Raw genomic sequence first — 16410 nt, forward strand, 5'->3', positions numbered from 1 at the left:
ATAAGATAGTAACCATCATGAATATGAATCACATTAAACAAATCAGAATAAAACAGAATCCCCCTTATTGAAACAAAAAACACACATGTATGACAACACAAAGCTTCCTTGGGTGACAGGTCTATGAACCTGATAAATCCCCTGTTGGAGGGAGGAGGGTAAAAGCCCATCCAAGGGGTTGGGGCCCTCCCTAGTGGTGGAATGCTAAAATCACACCCACATTCCATTCCTACTAGAAAAGTCCAACTAAACTAAATCAAAATGCTAATCCACTCAATCAGTGATCAGAAAAAAACGAAAAACAAAGGACATGTTGCCTTACTTATATTACCAAGAACGGGTAACCTCTGAAGTTTTATGCTTAAACTCCCAAATCTTCACTTCACTTGCTTCTAGTCGCAGCTGGTTGCCATGTGAACGCCCTCCGTATGACCCCTTCCACGTCAGTATTGGCCATTTTTCAAACATTTTCACACATAGAATAAAAAGATAATCTACAAGCACAGGCTATTTTTGAATGTTCTTGTTTTTTTTTTAAACTTTATTATAAGTATTTTAAATTTACTAGACAAAAATCAGGCATTGGTTGGGCTCTAACTCAAACAGTATCATTCTAGTACCTGAGCATTGGAGGTCGTCTCCAGGAAACAGAGGCGATTCCCAAAGCCCTCGCAGGACAGACATAGCTTGATCTGTTCTTTCAAAATGGATGCAGTGCATTGGAGCACAACCTGGTCATCCTACAAATAGAACAATAAAAAGAGTTCAAGTGAATGGGTTTATTTTCAACACAAAACAGAAATAAATAATACAATTTGACTTTATTCATCAAGTACATATAGTCTTGTTGATATTGGTGCATAATACCTGAGGCCAAACATCAGTTCGTAATGAGGAACAAAGACAATTGTGCTGGACTTTACTGCACAGACTTCAATTTAAGAACAGAACAATAGATATCTAACATAAAAACTTTAAGTATTAGCCCACATAAGGTTTTGTTTTGGGGGTATTTGGCACTGTATATAAATTCACATTCCCACAAATATATTCTCAAATTTTCAACCATTCTTTGTTATGAAGTTAAATAGTGCCTACAATAAGTTTCACATTCAACTCATCAGAACTTTGATAGACTGAGCCCTTACTAGATACCTTATTTGACAGTGAAGCTGCAGATAATGAATTTTGAGTTAGGCCTTCAGAAATTCCTACGGTATACATTCCTACACAATACATTATATAAAAGAATGTCTGCACACCTGCGGAGAAAAACTGCATAAACTGTACTGTATGAAACTAATAGGGTACCCAGCATCGCTTGGGTTATTGCACGGGTGAAATAGGTGCTTGGAAGTTACAGCCTCTCCATTGACTTCCAGTGTATGATTTATGCAAAGGAAATATTCACAATATCCACTTTGTTTAGATGCAGGTGCGTGGACAGTGACAACTGAAGCAATCATGAAAAAAGTATTTCAGGAACAAAAATCCTGCACACTGCAGCATTCAGCTTTTATTCAAATTTACAGATGCTCAAGAAATCAAGAGTGTCTTGATGAAGGTCCAGAGGGACCGAAACGTCTGTCAATTTGAATAAAAGCTGATGCTGCTTAGCAAGAGCAGTGTGCGGGTGCCCTTTTGTTCATGAAAAACTTTTTTCATGATTTAAGTTATAAAATGTTAAATATAAAACATTTCAAAATGTTGCCCACGACCATCCCTGGATCATAACATGGAAAGCTTCAGCCCAGTCCGGCCTGAGGAGTGGCATGCACAAAAGACAAACATACAGACGACATCAACTTCCTTATAAAGAGACAACAATCAGAGATTCCACGCAACACTGTGCTGCAGTGCAGCGTTGCATGGAGTGTCTTGATAAAGTACATTCTCATGGACATTGTATAAGAACAAGGCAAGCAGCTGCTCCTTCTCGTTTAACAGCTCTCATTCCTCCATCTATTCTTTGTTGTGTCTCTGTGCCACACACTAGCTTCACACTAATCTCTCAGCCCCTCTGCCCCTGACTAACCAGCCGGCCTCTATTTCAGGCCCCTGCACCTGCTGTTCACACATTCCCCTCCGGAAAGCACCAGATATTTGAGATCAAGGCGGCCTAGAAACACTGGACATCGCTGCTCAGCTTCCATAATGCAATTACTCAGATTGCTGATGTAGGGAATACTCCGAATATCTTGTTGAATCATCTTCAGAGTGCGGTGCGCCGTACATAGTTGTGTTTTCTTCTGAAACATATTTGTACTCGAGGACCCGGCTTACAATTCTCACAGGGTACTGTGATAATTGTACTTCACAAAAACATCTAAGGTACATTACAGGTACTACTTCACATCGTTAGCTCATATTCAGGTGCCACGGATATGTCATATGAAGCTACCCTCTTAGTTGGAGCTTTGTGAAAATATACAGTAAAATCCTCTGTGCTGATTGTGTGCCAATGTGTTAATTGTGTGCAAATGTAACCAAATGGACCCCTTAAGGGACAATTTGGTTACATTTGCACACTCTCAGTTTGACAAAACACTGAGGATTTTACTGTGCAGATGATGTTTAAGGAATCTGTACAATTGGACACAAATAACCATAATAATAATAACAACCTCTACTTATTATGGTTATTTATGCAAAAATCTATGACCTCATGAAAAGTTTTCAAGTGGTACTGTATGAATGTGTGAAGAGACATGGCAGTGGGACAGGAACAGAACAATTGCCAGCTATAGTCTTTTACAAGCAGGAGTGGGAATCACTTTTGAAGGTCAAATGGTATTGGCCAGCCAGCCACACTATGAGAACTAATTTGGGTCCTGACAGATAAATAAAGAGTTGCTGAGGTGTAGAATACAGGGTGTCGATTGGGCCAAAAGAGTCCCAGGTTGTGCCGAGTCATTGGTGAGACCATCCCATCCCTTTAGGAAGCATTACAGGTTCACTCCTTACGTCAGCCGCTATATCCTGCCGTAGTGTCCTTGAACAAAACACTGAACCCTTGACCACTTGAACCCATCGTCCCTATTCTGGGCAGTTCACAATAGGTTAACATTTCACAAAAATAGCCGATCTACAAGCTCCCAACGAGTCTTATTGCAACGTGGTGTGAGCTTGTAGACCCCTGGGGGACCCCATGCAGTCAAAGAAGGATTAAGGATTAAGTGGTTTGAGTGTCCACTAACAAGTATGTATTGTGTACTATGTGTGGTTAGCAACTACCAATGCGAAATAATCTATAACCATATGCCATTCCAAAACCCTTACAATGATCCTGTCAGTGGACAATCTAGCAAAAATGCATGTCATTGTAAATCTGTTCAACTATATATTTTTATAGTCTAAATGAGTTCCATCATGGACTGAAGTAAACAGGTGTTTCAAATGGGCCAAGCATTAAACTTGCTAATCCCCACCCAGCAAATATAGAACTCAGTAGGGTTCAGGGTGAACTGGTCAGTCTTCACCACATCTTGACATTACAGCTTTCCTTCTGGGTGAGAGTAATACATGTTTATAATACATTATTTGTACTTTGTTAAAACCCGCAGGAAACCCAGTTTCCTGCGCAAGTGCTGAAATTTGTACTATCAAGCTAATAAAGCCTGCCTGCTTGCTCAGGGGATAAATTGAATTGTGACCCTCAGGTCAAAATTCATGTCAGATCCTGTGTCAAAGTGAGACATGACCTTTGACACGATCTAAATGTGTGAATATAAGAGCAGGGAGACAAAACACAATCACCTCAATTGTATAAGTTATATTGTATTAACATACTCTACCATACAGATTGGATAAAATGTAAATGTATTCATAAAAAAGTGACATAGTGCCGCTTTAAACTGGAAGTACATTGTTATACAGTGTGATAATGTGCCTTTGCGTTTACAAACCAAGTCAACTTAAGTAAATAAAAAAATGAAAGGTACTGTAGCATTCCGAAATGCTATATAATGACAATGTTGTTTGATCTTCATTGCGAACGCGGAAGGACTATGTCACCGTGCTTGGGTTGTGTGTGTGTGTCTCTGTCCGTCTGTGTTTAGCTCTCATTGGCTCGCGCCCCCATGTGACTCGAAACTCCGTGCTGAAATGCCAGCAGCTGCACTGCCTGTATACAGCCTCCAGAGTGCGGCAGAGTGCACTACTACAGTGTGGTTGAAATATAGCAGCCACAGTCAATCTGCGTTCGCTTCCAGCGTTCACGCGTCTTACTTGTTTAATTAAAAATAAAAACAGGTTATGACGTTTTATTCTATAGTCAATAATAGTAACTATTAGTAACTTTACTTACAAACCTGCTTACATAATTTTGTCAAAAGATAAAAAAATAAAATAAAATTGGCCATATCTTGAAATTGGAATACTTTTGGAATACTCTTCACATATCTCTTGGTTTGGACATACAGTACATCTCTGCTGGACTGATAATGATTGATAATGATACAGTAATTCACTCACAACATTCCATTCACCCTATGATTAGGGAGCATTGGCACACTTCACAAAGCCAAGTAAGTGTGTGTGTGTGTGTGTGTGTGTGTGTGTGTGTGTGTGTGTGTGTGTGTGTGTGTGTGTGTGTGTGTGTGTGTGTGTGTGTGTGTGTGTGTGTGTGTGTGTGTGTGTGTGTGCGTGCGTGCGTGCGTGCGTGCGTGCGTGCGTGCGTGCGTGCGTGCGTGCGTGCGTGCGTGCGTGCGTGCGTGCGTGCGTGCGTGCGTGCGTGCGTGCGTGCGTGCGTGCGTGCGTGCGTGTGTGGTAAGTCTTAGATTTGTGACATGGAGCTATAAACAGACAGCCTCCTGTACATCTCAGTGGTGAGTGATACATATAAACATATCATATATCAAATGTTTCACACTCCGCGTGCGTGTGGAATACGGTTTGATAATGCTCGGTATACAGTATAAAACTATTCTAGCTCGCCTCTCAGGATTAGACTGTTACAGTACATAATGTTTTTGATGTATACATTGGCTATTTACATGGAGACATAGTGTCATAGATGCAAAGCAATACTTACATTGAACCCAAAGGTGCTATAATCATCATTAATCATCATTATAATAATCATTTATTAAATACACTAGACATTGTATTTGTAATTGCATGAGCTAATGAATCATGGTAAGTTGAACTGAGCATTTATCAGAGTTCAGCAGATTCAACTTTATGTTCACTTTGTATTTGTGACCTTGTTTGGAAAAGCACTACATGAATAAAACTATAACTCTGTACTACCTGTGTGGCTGTGCCATTCATATTATCAAAGCAGTAAACATCATTGCTTTTTAATGAGGTCATACTGTATCATCATTACTGTAAGATAACACATTTAAAGTTATGGAGACTAATGTTTGACCTATGCGGAAATGGCCACAGAAGAAGCCAGAGCCAGCTAGCCTACATGACTGAATGAGCACATTGCTTGAATACAGTATCTCCACTTCTGGATTTAGAGTCAACTAATTTCCCTTTGGGGATTAATTAAAGGTAGGGTAAGTGATTTGCTTTTGTTAAAATAAGTGTTAAATAGCTCTATATTCTGATAGTACTCATTGCTATAGAGTGTTTGTTCAGTTAAAGGAGTCTCCCATGTCTCTCCAGCTCTTTATTAAACACAAAATGCATTTTCAGTGCTCTCTCCTGATTGGCTTAAACTTTGTCACCTACCTGAAAATGTACTATATTCTGTTTACTAAAGAGCTGGAGAGACCCCTGTGACCAAACAAATGCTCTGTAGCAATGATAACTATCAGAATATAGTACTTTAACCTTTTTAACAAAAAACTATTCTATTCTAAACTTCTACCTGTAACAAAATATCATGGGCAAAACCAACTGAACATCAAAAGATATAGAGATGGGGGTGCAGGAAAAAGATATAGAGATGGGGGTGCAGGAAAAAATATTTAGACAATTTCCTTAACCCATTTGGACCTGAGGCCAATTCTAAAAACGCCTTCTAAATCCTGACCTAGGTTTTCTGAAAAACTTCAAATGAGTATTCAAAAATTACAAAAAATGTATGTTGCTTGCTATATACTGTACATAGCAACAGGAACCCCAAAAGGGGTTCCCGTCTTGAAAGGTATAGTTACAAATAGGGGTTCCCGCCATGGAATATTTTGCAGCAGCATAGATTATTACATACACTCACAAAACCTTTTTGGAGGGGTATCAATATTGTTGGGATTACTATTGGTGCTTTCACAAAATATTTACACAATGATATTTCATTATTAATCTTGATAAATAACCATCAGTAATGCCTACAATAACCAAGAGGATAAAGGCAAATAAAGGAACAACTAGAACAGTCAGGTCAATTCAGAAAATCCCTTTACTGTACTGCAGCCTTTAAAAGTACAGTAAAGGGCACAGCCACACAGGTAGTACAGAATTATAGTTTTATTCGTGTAGTGCTTTTCCAAACAAGGTTACAAATACAAAGTGAACATCAACATTGGGCTGTATCAGTTTCATGATATGAGACGAGACCGTACTATTGTGGAATACCTTATATCCTTATATATATACCTCATATCATGAAACTGATACAGCCCAATGTTGATATATTGCCCAGCCCTACTCTCCTTGCAATTCATGAGTGAGTGAGTGAGTGAGTGAGTGAGTGAGTGAGTGAGTGAGACAGAGAAAGATAGAGAGAGAGAAGCCAGATTAATTTGTGTTGACTTGGATTAAGGTGACTTGATAGATTGACATCAAGAAGGGTCTGTCAGCTCCCTTCACAGCTTCTATGGGCAAACCCCCAATGCAATGCTTTGTTTTCAAGAGCGCGCAAACGTCAGTAGTATTATAAAGTTTTATAAAAATGTGTGAGGCAAAGAACCCCAAAACCTACCACTTCCATACTGAGTGGGAGGAAGGCTATAACCATATGACAATCATGACAAAACCAGGACATGTTGAAGAACTTCAATGCAGTACTAACAAAGGAAGTACCGTTCCAAAATTAGCTATTCATCATCTGGAAGAAGCAGCATGTAAATCTAACAATGACTCATATCACAAAATATGATCTAGATTGAACTGTAAAGTCTAAGATTACAGGAATAGGGCTTGAGGTATGTTACACTTTAAAGATTAAACAGAAACATTAAGCACTCATTTCTGGACCCACTTCTGCCCTGCTGGCATTTATCTACAAAATCCACAAGGGTGCTGCACCAGTATGATGAAAACATGATACTACTTTTTACGCTGTGGCTCCTCGGAGGCAGGCAGTGCAGTAGAGGGCTCTGACTCACTGTCTGTCTGTGTCCAGGACTAATCTCACAAACCACTGGACTGATCGGTGCCAAATCTCTTGTGCACTCTGACAATAGGCCAAGGAAGTCCCTCCCTTTTCATAACATTTCTAAATACAACACTGAGAGATGGCTGAGGGCTTTGCTCAGTGGAGGGAAGACCAATCATTCCCCACACAGATTCCTTTGGTTGGTTTGGGATTCAAACTGGCAACCCTCCAGCCACAAGCTTCTATCACAACAAAACCCTGAGTGATATTTGAACTCCATAAAGTACACTCAGGATTTTACTCACCCATGAGGGTCCAAAAAGTACACTCTGTGTACAACTATCAGTCTACTTTTAACCCTGGGCTATGGTGTTTAACCTCTGATGTCTGATGAACAATGCAAACACACCCCAATGTCATACAAACCATGTCAATGGTAAATCAATACAGTCATGTACAGTATTTAAGTATATTCACATCAATCAAACAATGTGTTCCCAAGTGTCTTGGCACTACAGTTTTCTTCTCAACCACCAAACAGTAACATGTGTATAAATAGATAACAATGGTGACAAACCAGCCAGCTGTCCATGTCAATCAATATTCTTCATAGTCTATCTGAGGGAAATGACAAATGCTAAAGAGTCTGCCTATTCTCCATGCATAGGCTGCCATTCAATATTATAAACTGAACAAGTTGACCATAATATAACATCACATGAGCTGTTCTGGTATTGAAAACATTAGCCTCTGTGGGAGGACAGTCCTCGTTCATCAGACAATGTGATTCATTCATTTAATTTCAACAATCCTATCATGTTAGGAAAAAAATTGAATTCCGCATTGCTTACCGTACGCAAGAACTGAATCTCTTCCTCCCCATCTGCACCTTCAGCCATGCTGGTTTTATAGAGGCATTAGGCACTATACACCCTGAGAGAGATGGGGACAACGTCTAGCTGTGTCTCAACCCACTGTGTCTCAGTCCCAGTGGCTGTGTGAAGTCTGAGTGACATTGAAGGACAATGTTGTTGTGAGGGGTGAGGGGTTGGCTGCCCTGAAGGGCAATATGAGTCCAGTCAGTGCCTCTCTGTCTGGCAGGCTGTGTGTGTTATGACACACCTCTTTGTGTGTCATAAATAATGATAGTTCACTTCTGTTGCATATAAAAATAAAAACAATTTGACAACATGTGCATGACAGGATCCACATGGCACCAACTTGGATATCATGTGGCCAGCCTGTGACGTCAGTCATCTGTGACGTCAGTCATCCGTGACATATCTATGACGTATGACTTCAAACTTGGGCAAGGTTTCAGCCCTATCAAAGCCCCATTGAATTCCATTATAAAACAAAAAGTTAAATATTCCTAAAATAGTGGCGGTACTTATGTGATCAACTGGCAGTGTGCACAAGAAACTTGGTGCTGATTAGTCCAGGATCTCTTGAGAGAGTTCAGTTATGTTATTGTCACTTCTTTATTTTATTTATTTATTTTCCTCAAATGTTTGCCATGCTCTAGCTCTGCCATATTTTTTAAGTTTCATAAAATGTTCATCTTCAGGAATAGCTTAGCTCTAGAGACGTTTAGAATCTTTTTGAAATATTTAACTTAAAAAGAATATACGTTATATTACGCTATGACGCCCATCATGTTTGATGATACATCGTCGTCCAATGCAACAACATGCCTACTTGGGAGAGATCGGGAATAGATGACATCACAGGTGATTCTAATCTCATATCTACAGCTCAATTTTAATATTGTCTCAAACGTGGAAGAGCAGCAGAAAAAAAAAAGACAAAAAACTAAAGGTGTCCTTTTTGCCTAACGTTCCCACCTGATGTGTCGGAGTCCGGTCCGGACTGCTACAGACACAGTTGCTAGCTTTCATAATTGATTCAGACTAGGATTAAAGCCTAAAACAAACACCATACCATTATGTATCCAGTCAACTGCTGGTAAAGACACTGTGTGACACTGTCCTGCTTCAGTAGTGCTGTCAAGTTCGCACAAAATCCTAAATGTGACTTTTTATTTCTGCTTTATATGTGCCTACATATGACCTATAACACAATGTAACTATTTTATATTTGCTAATACACCTGAGTGATAACAAAATGATACAACACTATTTGATGTAAAGAACACAACCATGGATAACATTCTATCTTTGAGTGATCAAGAATGACAACAAAAAGACAGATATTGTTCCTCCGCTAAATTGACAAAAATATGAAGCCTACCAGAGGATCTTAGTTGTAGGTCATGTACAGAGATGTGGCGCTGAACTTGGCGTATGATTTGATGACCTTGTTCACTGCCTCCAGGAAGTCCTTTTCTGTGGCGATCTTCCTGCGAGCGCGGATGGCAAACATGCCGGCCTCTGTGCACACACTGCGGATCTCTGCACCTGTGCTGTTGGGGCAGAGACGACCCAGCAGCTCAAAGCGGATGTCTCTGTCCACACTCATAGAGCGAGCGTGAATCTTGAAAATGTGTGTGCGCCCCTCCAGGTCCGGCAGGCCGAACTCAATCTTTCGGTCCAGGCGGCCAGGCCTGACAAGGGCCGGGTCCAAGGTGTCAGGTCTGTTGGTGGCCATCAGCACCTTGATGTTGCCACGCGGGTCAAAGCCGTCCAGCTGGTTGATTAGCTCCAGCATGGTTCTCTGGACCTCGTTATCCCCACCGGCGCCATCGTCAAAGCGAGCACCTCCAATAGCATCGATTTCATCAAAGAAGATGAGGCAGGCCTTCTTGGTCCTGGCCATTTCAAAGAGCTCACGGACCATTCTGGCTCCCTCTCCCACGTACTTCTGGACCAGCTCGGAACCGATGACTCTGATGAAGCAGGCGTCAGTGCGGTTGGCCACGGCTCGGGCACAGAGGGTCTTCCCTGTGCCGGGGGGTCCGAAGAGCAGCACACCCTTAGGAGGCTCAATGCCCAGATTCACAAATCTCTCGGGATGGAGCAAAGGAGTCTCCACCACCTCTCTGAGCTTCTCAATCTGCTCTTTACATCCACCCACATCACTATAAGTCACATCAGGTTTTTCCTCCACCTGCATCATTGTTACGGTTGGGTCAATCTTAGGAGGAAGGGGAATGTGGATCTGGTACTTATTTCTGTCAACGCCAACTCTCATGCCTTCCTCGATGTCATTAGGGGCGACCTGGTCACTCAGGTTTACCACAAACTTGGCAAACTGTCTAACACTGATCATGTACTTTGAATCGTCTGTGTCTGGGTTGATAATCATCGTGCACCTTGCCACATGCAGTGGCTGCTCACTCTGAAGTGTCTGTTTGTCGGCTGGCAGGTCCCATAGTGCAGGAGGAGCCAGGCCCGTGTCTGATTCCTTGATGCCTTGGATCTCATTGATGTTTTTGAGCAACTGCTGAATGTCATCTTCCACTTGTTTAATCTGTCTGAAGTATGTGCTTTGGCCATAGGTTTTCAGCAAGGCAATGTCTCCTTCATCCAAAGTTCTGATGGGTCCATCATCTGTTTTCTTTTCCTCTTTGACCTTCCTCTGATCACTGCCCAAATGATCTGGCATGTTTGAAGTATGTAGGAATAAATTATTTGCTTTCAAAGAAAATCGGGTGCTTCTCTGTAGTATTACACGACAGGTTTTCAGTATGTTTCGCAATGCTGTATGTCTCTCTCTCTCTCTCTCTCGTTGCTACAGACGGGACCAGTTGCTTGGGGTAAAATCTCAGAAAAACTACCAATTCGACTTCTCTTATTAATATATTTTGCCAGACGTCTCTTAGCCTTTGAAATACTTTATATATGCCAACCAGAGGTCTGGTCTGACATCACACACAACACAACACAAACCATGCATGCCTAACAATGCCAATTTGTGCAGGCATACTTATCTGTACACGTCCCATGCCGTGCCAAAACAAAAAAAGACGCTTTTCTTCCAAACAGTCCTGGTTAGTCCCCGATCAAGCAGGACATGTTTTCACACAGCCAGGTTTGTGCAGTCTACAAAGCAGAGCAGCTTTTTCTTTTACAGCTTTGAGCTGATTTTCTTTCTACTTGAGGTGTTCAGAGTGCTCATCCAAAAGCTCATGGTGCATAGAGAGCAGAAATGCAAGTCGATGTGCAACACAAGCACACATTGAAATTTGAAAACAATAACAAAAGGATGCCCCAACCCCAACTACTATTCTGATCAGGGAATTTATCCACAAGCTGTCTACAAGCCGATTGTGACTTCCCCAAAGTTAATGCTCTTTGGTGCTGTTGACTAAAGACAAATAAAAACAAAATAGCAGAGCTGCTCCTAACCTTGTTGCTGCCCCTCTCTCCACAGTGATGGCATCATTTGCATGTTTACAAAGGTTGAGGACAGCATGGCCATTCCACAGGACCTGCCAGCCTTTGCGGACAAGCTCTCCAAAGCCACCATCGACCCAAAGATCGGTTACTTCGGAGATACCTAACTGGAACCAATGTGGATCTCTGTCTTCTTCTGGCCAGCCTGTGAAGTAAAATAATCAGAAATATTGATGACAATGTTAATCTATTGAAGTAAGACATGCAGAGCCCTGACACAATGTAATAGCCTGAAGACATGTAAAATTATGTCAGAAGCGTGTTAGCACATGTCTTTCAAAACAATTCAAAAATAGAAAGAATTGCCAATCTACAAGCTCACAACACATTGCATTTTGCTATTAATTTGCTTAATTAATTTGCTTAAAGTGTTATGTCTAGCCCCACTAAAGCGTGAAATATTCACACTATAGTGAAAATTTGAAGAAAATACCTGTATGAGGATGCTTTTTTGACCGTTTAGGATTTAAATCAAATCAATGAGGTATTAAGGGTATGTTTTTTATATCTTTCCACACATGGATTTCAATGCATTATTAATAATAATGAATAATTATAGATTTATGTGAAAACAAAAGTGTTCCATGCTGTGATTTATAATTCATGCATGCTACTGGCTATGAAGTACAATGACGGAGGAATAACAATGGAGAGGGCTCACTGGCCTTGATGTTACTAGATGTACCTTCACTGACAAACCCATATTAATGCTGGTAAAAACTCTCCTCTGATCTGATCATCTCTCTATACATTATCTGTACGTACATCTCTGTGTGTAAATCTGTGGTAGCATAAAAGGTTTGTTTAAAACATGTAAGGTCTAATACATTCTCACAACAGTCAGAAATTGGAAAAAAGACTCTATATACGTTAGAGTTCTAAGGCCTTAAAAAAGGCTGTTCCGTAGAAAGTACATGAAAACTCTTTTAGTGCTACAACTACGCAAACAGTTCTTTCAACAGACTCATAACATTTGGTGAGTAAAGAAACAACGCTGAAAAGCAACCGTAAAATTCTACATTCCAATATCTTAAACGACGACGAGTCTGACTATAGAGAGGAGATCAACTCACTGGCACTCTGGTGCCGGGAGAACAACCTCTCTCTTAACGTCGACAAGACCAAAGAACTGATCGTGGACTTCAGGAGGCCGCGGAGAGACCATGCGCCCATCCTCATCGACGGTGCTGCAGTGGAAAGGGTCAGCGAGTTCAAGTTCCTCGGAGTACACATCGAGGAGGACCTCAAATGGGAGACGCACACCACACACGTGAGGAAAAAGGCTCAGCAGCGACTGTACTGGCTCCGCCGCCTGAAGAAGCTCGGAGTAGGACATCGCATCCTCAGGCTGTATTACAACAGTTCTGTTGAAGGCATCCTAACAGGCTGTGTCACGGCCTGGTACGGGAACTGCACTGCCCGAGAAAAGATCAGCCTACAGCGAGTAGTGCGATCGGCAGAGCGAATAATGGGAAGCGAGCTCCCAGCGCTCCAGGAACTGTACAAAAAGCGGTGCGTGGTCAAAGCCAAGCGCATCATCAAGGACAAGCACCACCCAAGTCACAGACTGTTCAAACCCCTACAACGAACGCGACCGGGCAAGGGGCTCTACCGCAGTATCAAGAGTTCCACCACCAGGCTCTGGTGCAGTTTTAATCCGGCTGCTGTCAGAATGCTGAATGAGGCATAAGCCTGAATGAGGCATAGGCCTTGTTCAGCAGCCTGACAACAGGCGGTGCAGACTTTTCTGGCTCTTCCTGAACACACCTGTGGATTATACCAGGGACAATGACTTGGATTTAGCTCCCCCTCGGACACACCTGTGGACTACACCAGGTACAAATGACTTTTTGTTGCACTCCCTCATGGAGCTACTTGCGGATTATACTAGGGTCAGTCCACCCTAGGTGGACACGCACTGACCTTTTGCACCTTAATCCCATGTATAACGCACTGACTTTTTTTTGTCTTTTTTTTTTTTACTGTGCTCTGTTCCTCTAAGCACCTTAACGTCCATATGTATATCATGCACAGTATATCATGCACAGTATAAGTATAACATGCACAGTATACATACATTGCTGCTATGCTCAGGCACCTTAGTTTTTTATTATCTCAGGTACTTTGTAAATATGTAGACAACTTGTCTGGCCTTCTGTTGCTCTCTTGTTTTTGATCTCCTTCCCACTTGCCCCCCACCCCCCTCTTCTTCTCCCCCCCCCCCCCCCCCTCTTCTTTCTATGGAAACTAACGTTGCGATGGGAACGATGTACAAAAACGAATTTCACCCACTTTTTTACCTTGTAAACCTGTGATGTGACAATAAAACTGATTCTGATTCTGATCTTAACTGATGTAAGTGCAGTTATCCAATGCAGGCTAGAGTATTCCTGCTTTTATGATTCTGGATTTGAAATAGTATCAATTAAGAACGACGTATTTTCAGTGTTTCACAATTTTACTTTAATTGCCTGTGTGTAGAAATGGCCTCTGCCAACAGTCTCCTGTCTGAGGTGCAGTTCCTGTGCTCCATTTGTCTGGATGTGTTCACTGATCCAGTCACCACTCCATGTGGACACAAACTCTAGTAAACTCTGGTAAAAACTTTGCTCCACTGATCATCTCTTCTGTCAATTACACTAATCCTCAGCTTTAGTTTAATTTAAGACAAGAAATGTGTATATAGAATGGTTAATTTACAGGATTATTTTCAGTCAACTGTATTTAATTGTTTTATCAAGCCATTTAACTGTAGTTCCTATAACAGATGTATTCTATTGAAACACAATAACTTAATTTGACATGAAGTACAGCCAAAGACTGCAAGTATTTTGCTTAAAATATCTGTGAGAATGTTGAAAATGAATCATGTGTATTATTTCTTTACAATTCATTTATTATATATTTTTATGTCATAGCACTCAAGTTTAAGTGAAAGGGATATTTCACTTTCAAGTTTGAGGTCATTTTAACGTCTACTCTGGCTTTTGTGAGCACCCCAGATAGTTTTTAAGTTGCTTGATTCAGTATTTAGATATTTGATATTCTTTTTATCAGACACGCCCCTTTCCTATTCCCATTGTAACTTAAAAAAAAAGTGAAATTTCCTTTTAAACTTAATAACATTTTAACATGCAGGAAGAATGAGAGTATATTGAGGCAGGAAACCAAGGGCAGAAAGGAAAGACATGCGAGACAAGACACGGGTCAGATTCAAACCAGGGTCCTCATCCTAACCAGGAGCATATACGCCTGTGCCCAAATTGGCTGAGCCACCAGGCACCCAAGATAGCAATTAAGTTTGTTTTGAGTTTTGCGTTGAGTCATCCAACCCCAATGTTTACTCTGATAGTGGTTGGAATGCAGTGTTGCTGGTCTGAGGTTGAATAGTATTGGGTGCAGTGGTGGAAAAAGTACTCGAATATTTTACTTAAGTAAAAGTATCAATACTGCAATGTAGAAGTACTCTGTTACAAGTAAAAGTCCGGTATTCAAAATTTACTTGAGTAAAAGTACAAAAGTATTGGTATCAAAATGTACTCAAAGAACCAAAAGTAAAAGTACTAATATGTTTGAAAATAGCAGATCTACAAGCTCACAACGCGTCACGATGCGACGTGTTGTGAGCTTGTAGATCGGATATTTTCAAATAGCCTATGTATAAAATAGGGCTAAAGTGGTTAATGAATGTCTCTTAAAGGTAGGGTATGTGATTTTCTTTGGTTAAAATAAGTGTTAAATAGCTCTAAATTCTGATAGTACTCTGCTATAGAGTGTCTGATCAGTAACAGGAGTCTCCATGTCTCTCCAGCTCTTTATAAAACAGAAAATGCATTTTATCCAATAAGGATAGAGAATTCAGTCAGGATACAGATTAAACAAGTAAAATTGGAAGTGATGACACTAAGAAATGAGCTGACAAAATGGGAACTGGAACACTATAAAAATTAAGCCGATAAATGGGTACTCTCTTCTGATTGGCTGAAATATTGTCACCTACCAAAAAATGTATTTTCTGTTTATTAAAGAGCTGGAGAGACGAGGAGGCCCCTGTTACTGAACAAACACTCTATAGCAATGATTACTATCACAATATAGTGCTTTAACCTTTTAACAAAATACTTTTTGTTTTAACCAAAAAATATCACTTACCCTAACTTATATAATATAATTGAATATAATAAAGTAACTAAAGTTTTCAAATAATTGTAGTGGAGTAAAAGTACAATATTTTCCTCTGAGATGTAGTGGAGTAGAAGTAAAAGTACAGCAAATTGGAAATACTCAAGTAAAGTAAAGATTCCTCAAAAGTGTACTTCAGTACAGTACTTGAGTAAATGTACTTAGTTACTTTACACCACTGATTGGGTGTTATTTGATCAGTTGTCTCAGGACCAGTCAACAGATCAGTTATTGGGGTTGTAGCGCCCCAACTCAGTGGGGGCTACATATGAGATGTGTTGTAACCGATATGTAATGTTCTTGTTTATGTTAATACTAAATGGGATATGGTCTATTTACTGTATGTCTTGCTTGGATGTTTAACCATTTAACCCCAGCTTCGGTATTGTGGGGAAAGCCTGCGTCGCAATGTGAGCTTGTCGAGCTGCCATTTTCAGCGAAAACTTTCCCCACAATAACAGAAAACACACTAGAATTGAACACTGGGGACTCCGGTTACCCATACGGGGTTTAAGTGGTTAATATGAACCTACATAATTCTGCATGCAGGGTCTCTGTCTGCTACTGGTCTAGTCCTGGTGACTGACCTCTAGAGTCTGCAGT

General features: G+C 40.7%; 2 protein-coding genes across 2 annotated transcripts in view; both read right to left on the reverse strand.

Annotated features, from left to right (window-relative positions):
* Positions 1-8237, reverse strand: part of LOC308090779 (ryanodine receptor 1-like) — a 124911-nt gene extending 116674 nt beyond the window's left edge. Inside the window, exons 1-2 of the mRNA XM_080436044.1 lie at positions 8122-8237; positions 621-740 (exon numbers count right to left, since the gene is read on the reverse strand). Coding sequence (XP_080292170.1) covers positions 621-740; positions 8122-8169 — 168 coding nt within the window. The 5' untranslated portion in view covers positions 8170-8237. The remainder of the gene's footprint in view (positions 1-620; positions 741-8121) is intronic.
* Positions 8238-9529: 1292 nt separating this feature from the next.
* On the reverse strand, positions 9530-10834 carry LOC308089881 (26S proteasome regulatory subunit 7-like; the record flags this gene model as incomplete). Its single annotated transcript, XM_080434830.1, has 1 exon — positions 9530-10834. The coding sequence occupies one exon, from the start codon at positions 10832-10834 to the stop codon at positions 9530-9532; it is 1305 nt and encodes a 434-aa protein (XP_080290956.1).
* Between the last annotated feature and the right edge of the window lie 5576 nt (positions 10835-16410).

The sequence above is a fragment of the Gymnoscopelus braueri genome, assembly GCF_963280865.1.
Source record: "Gymnoscopelus braueri genome assembly, chromosome: 8".
NCBI lineage: Eukaryota > Metazoa > Chordata > Actinopteri > Myctophiformes > Myctophidae > Gymnoscopelus > Gymnoscopelus braueri.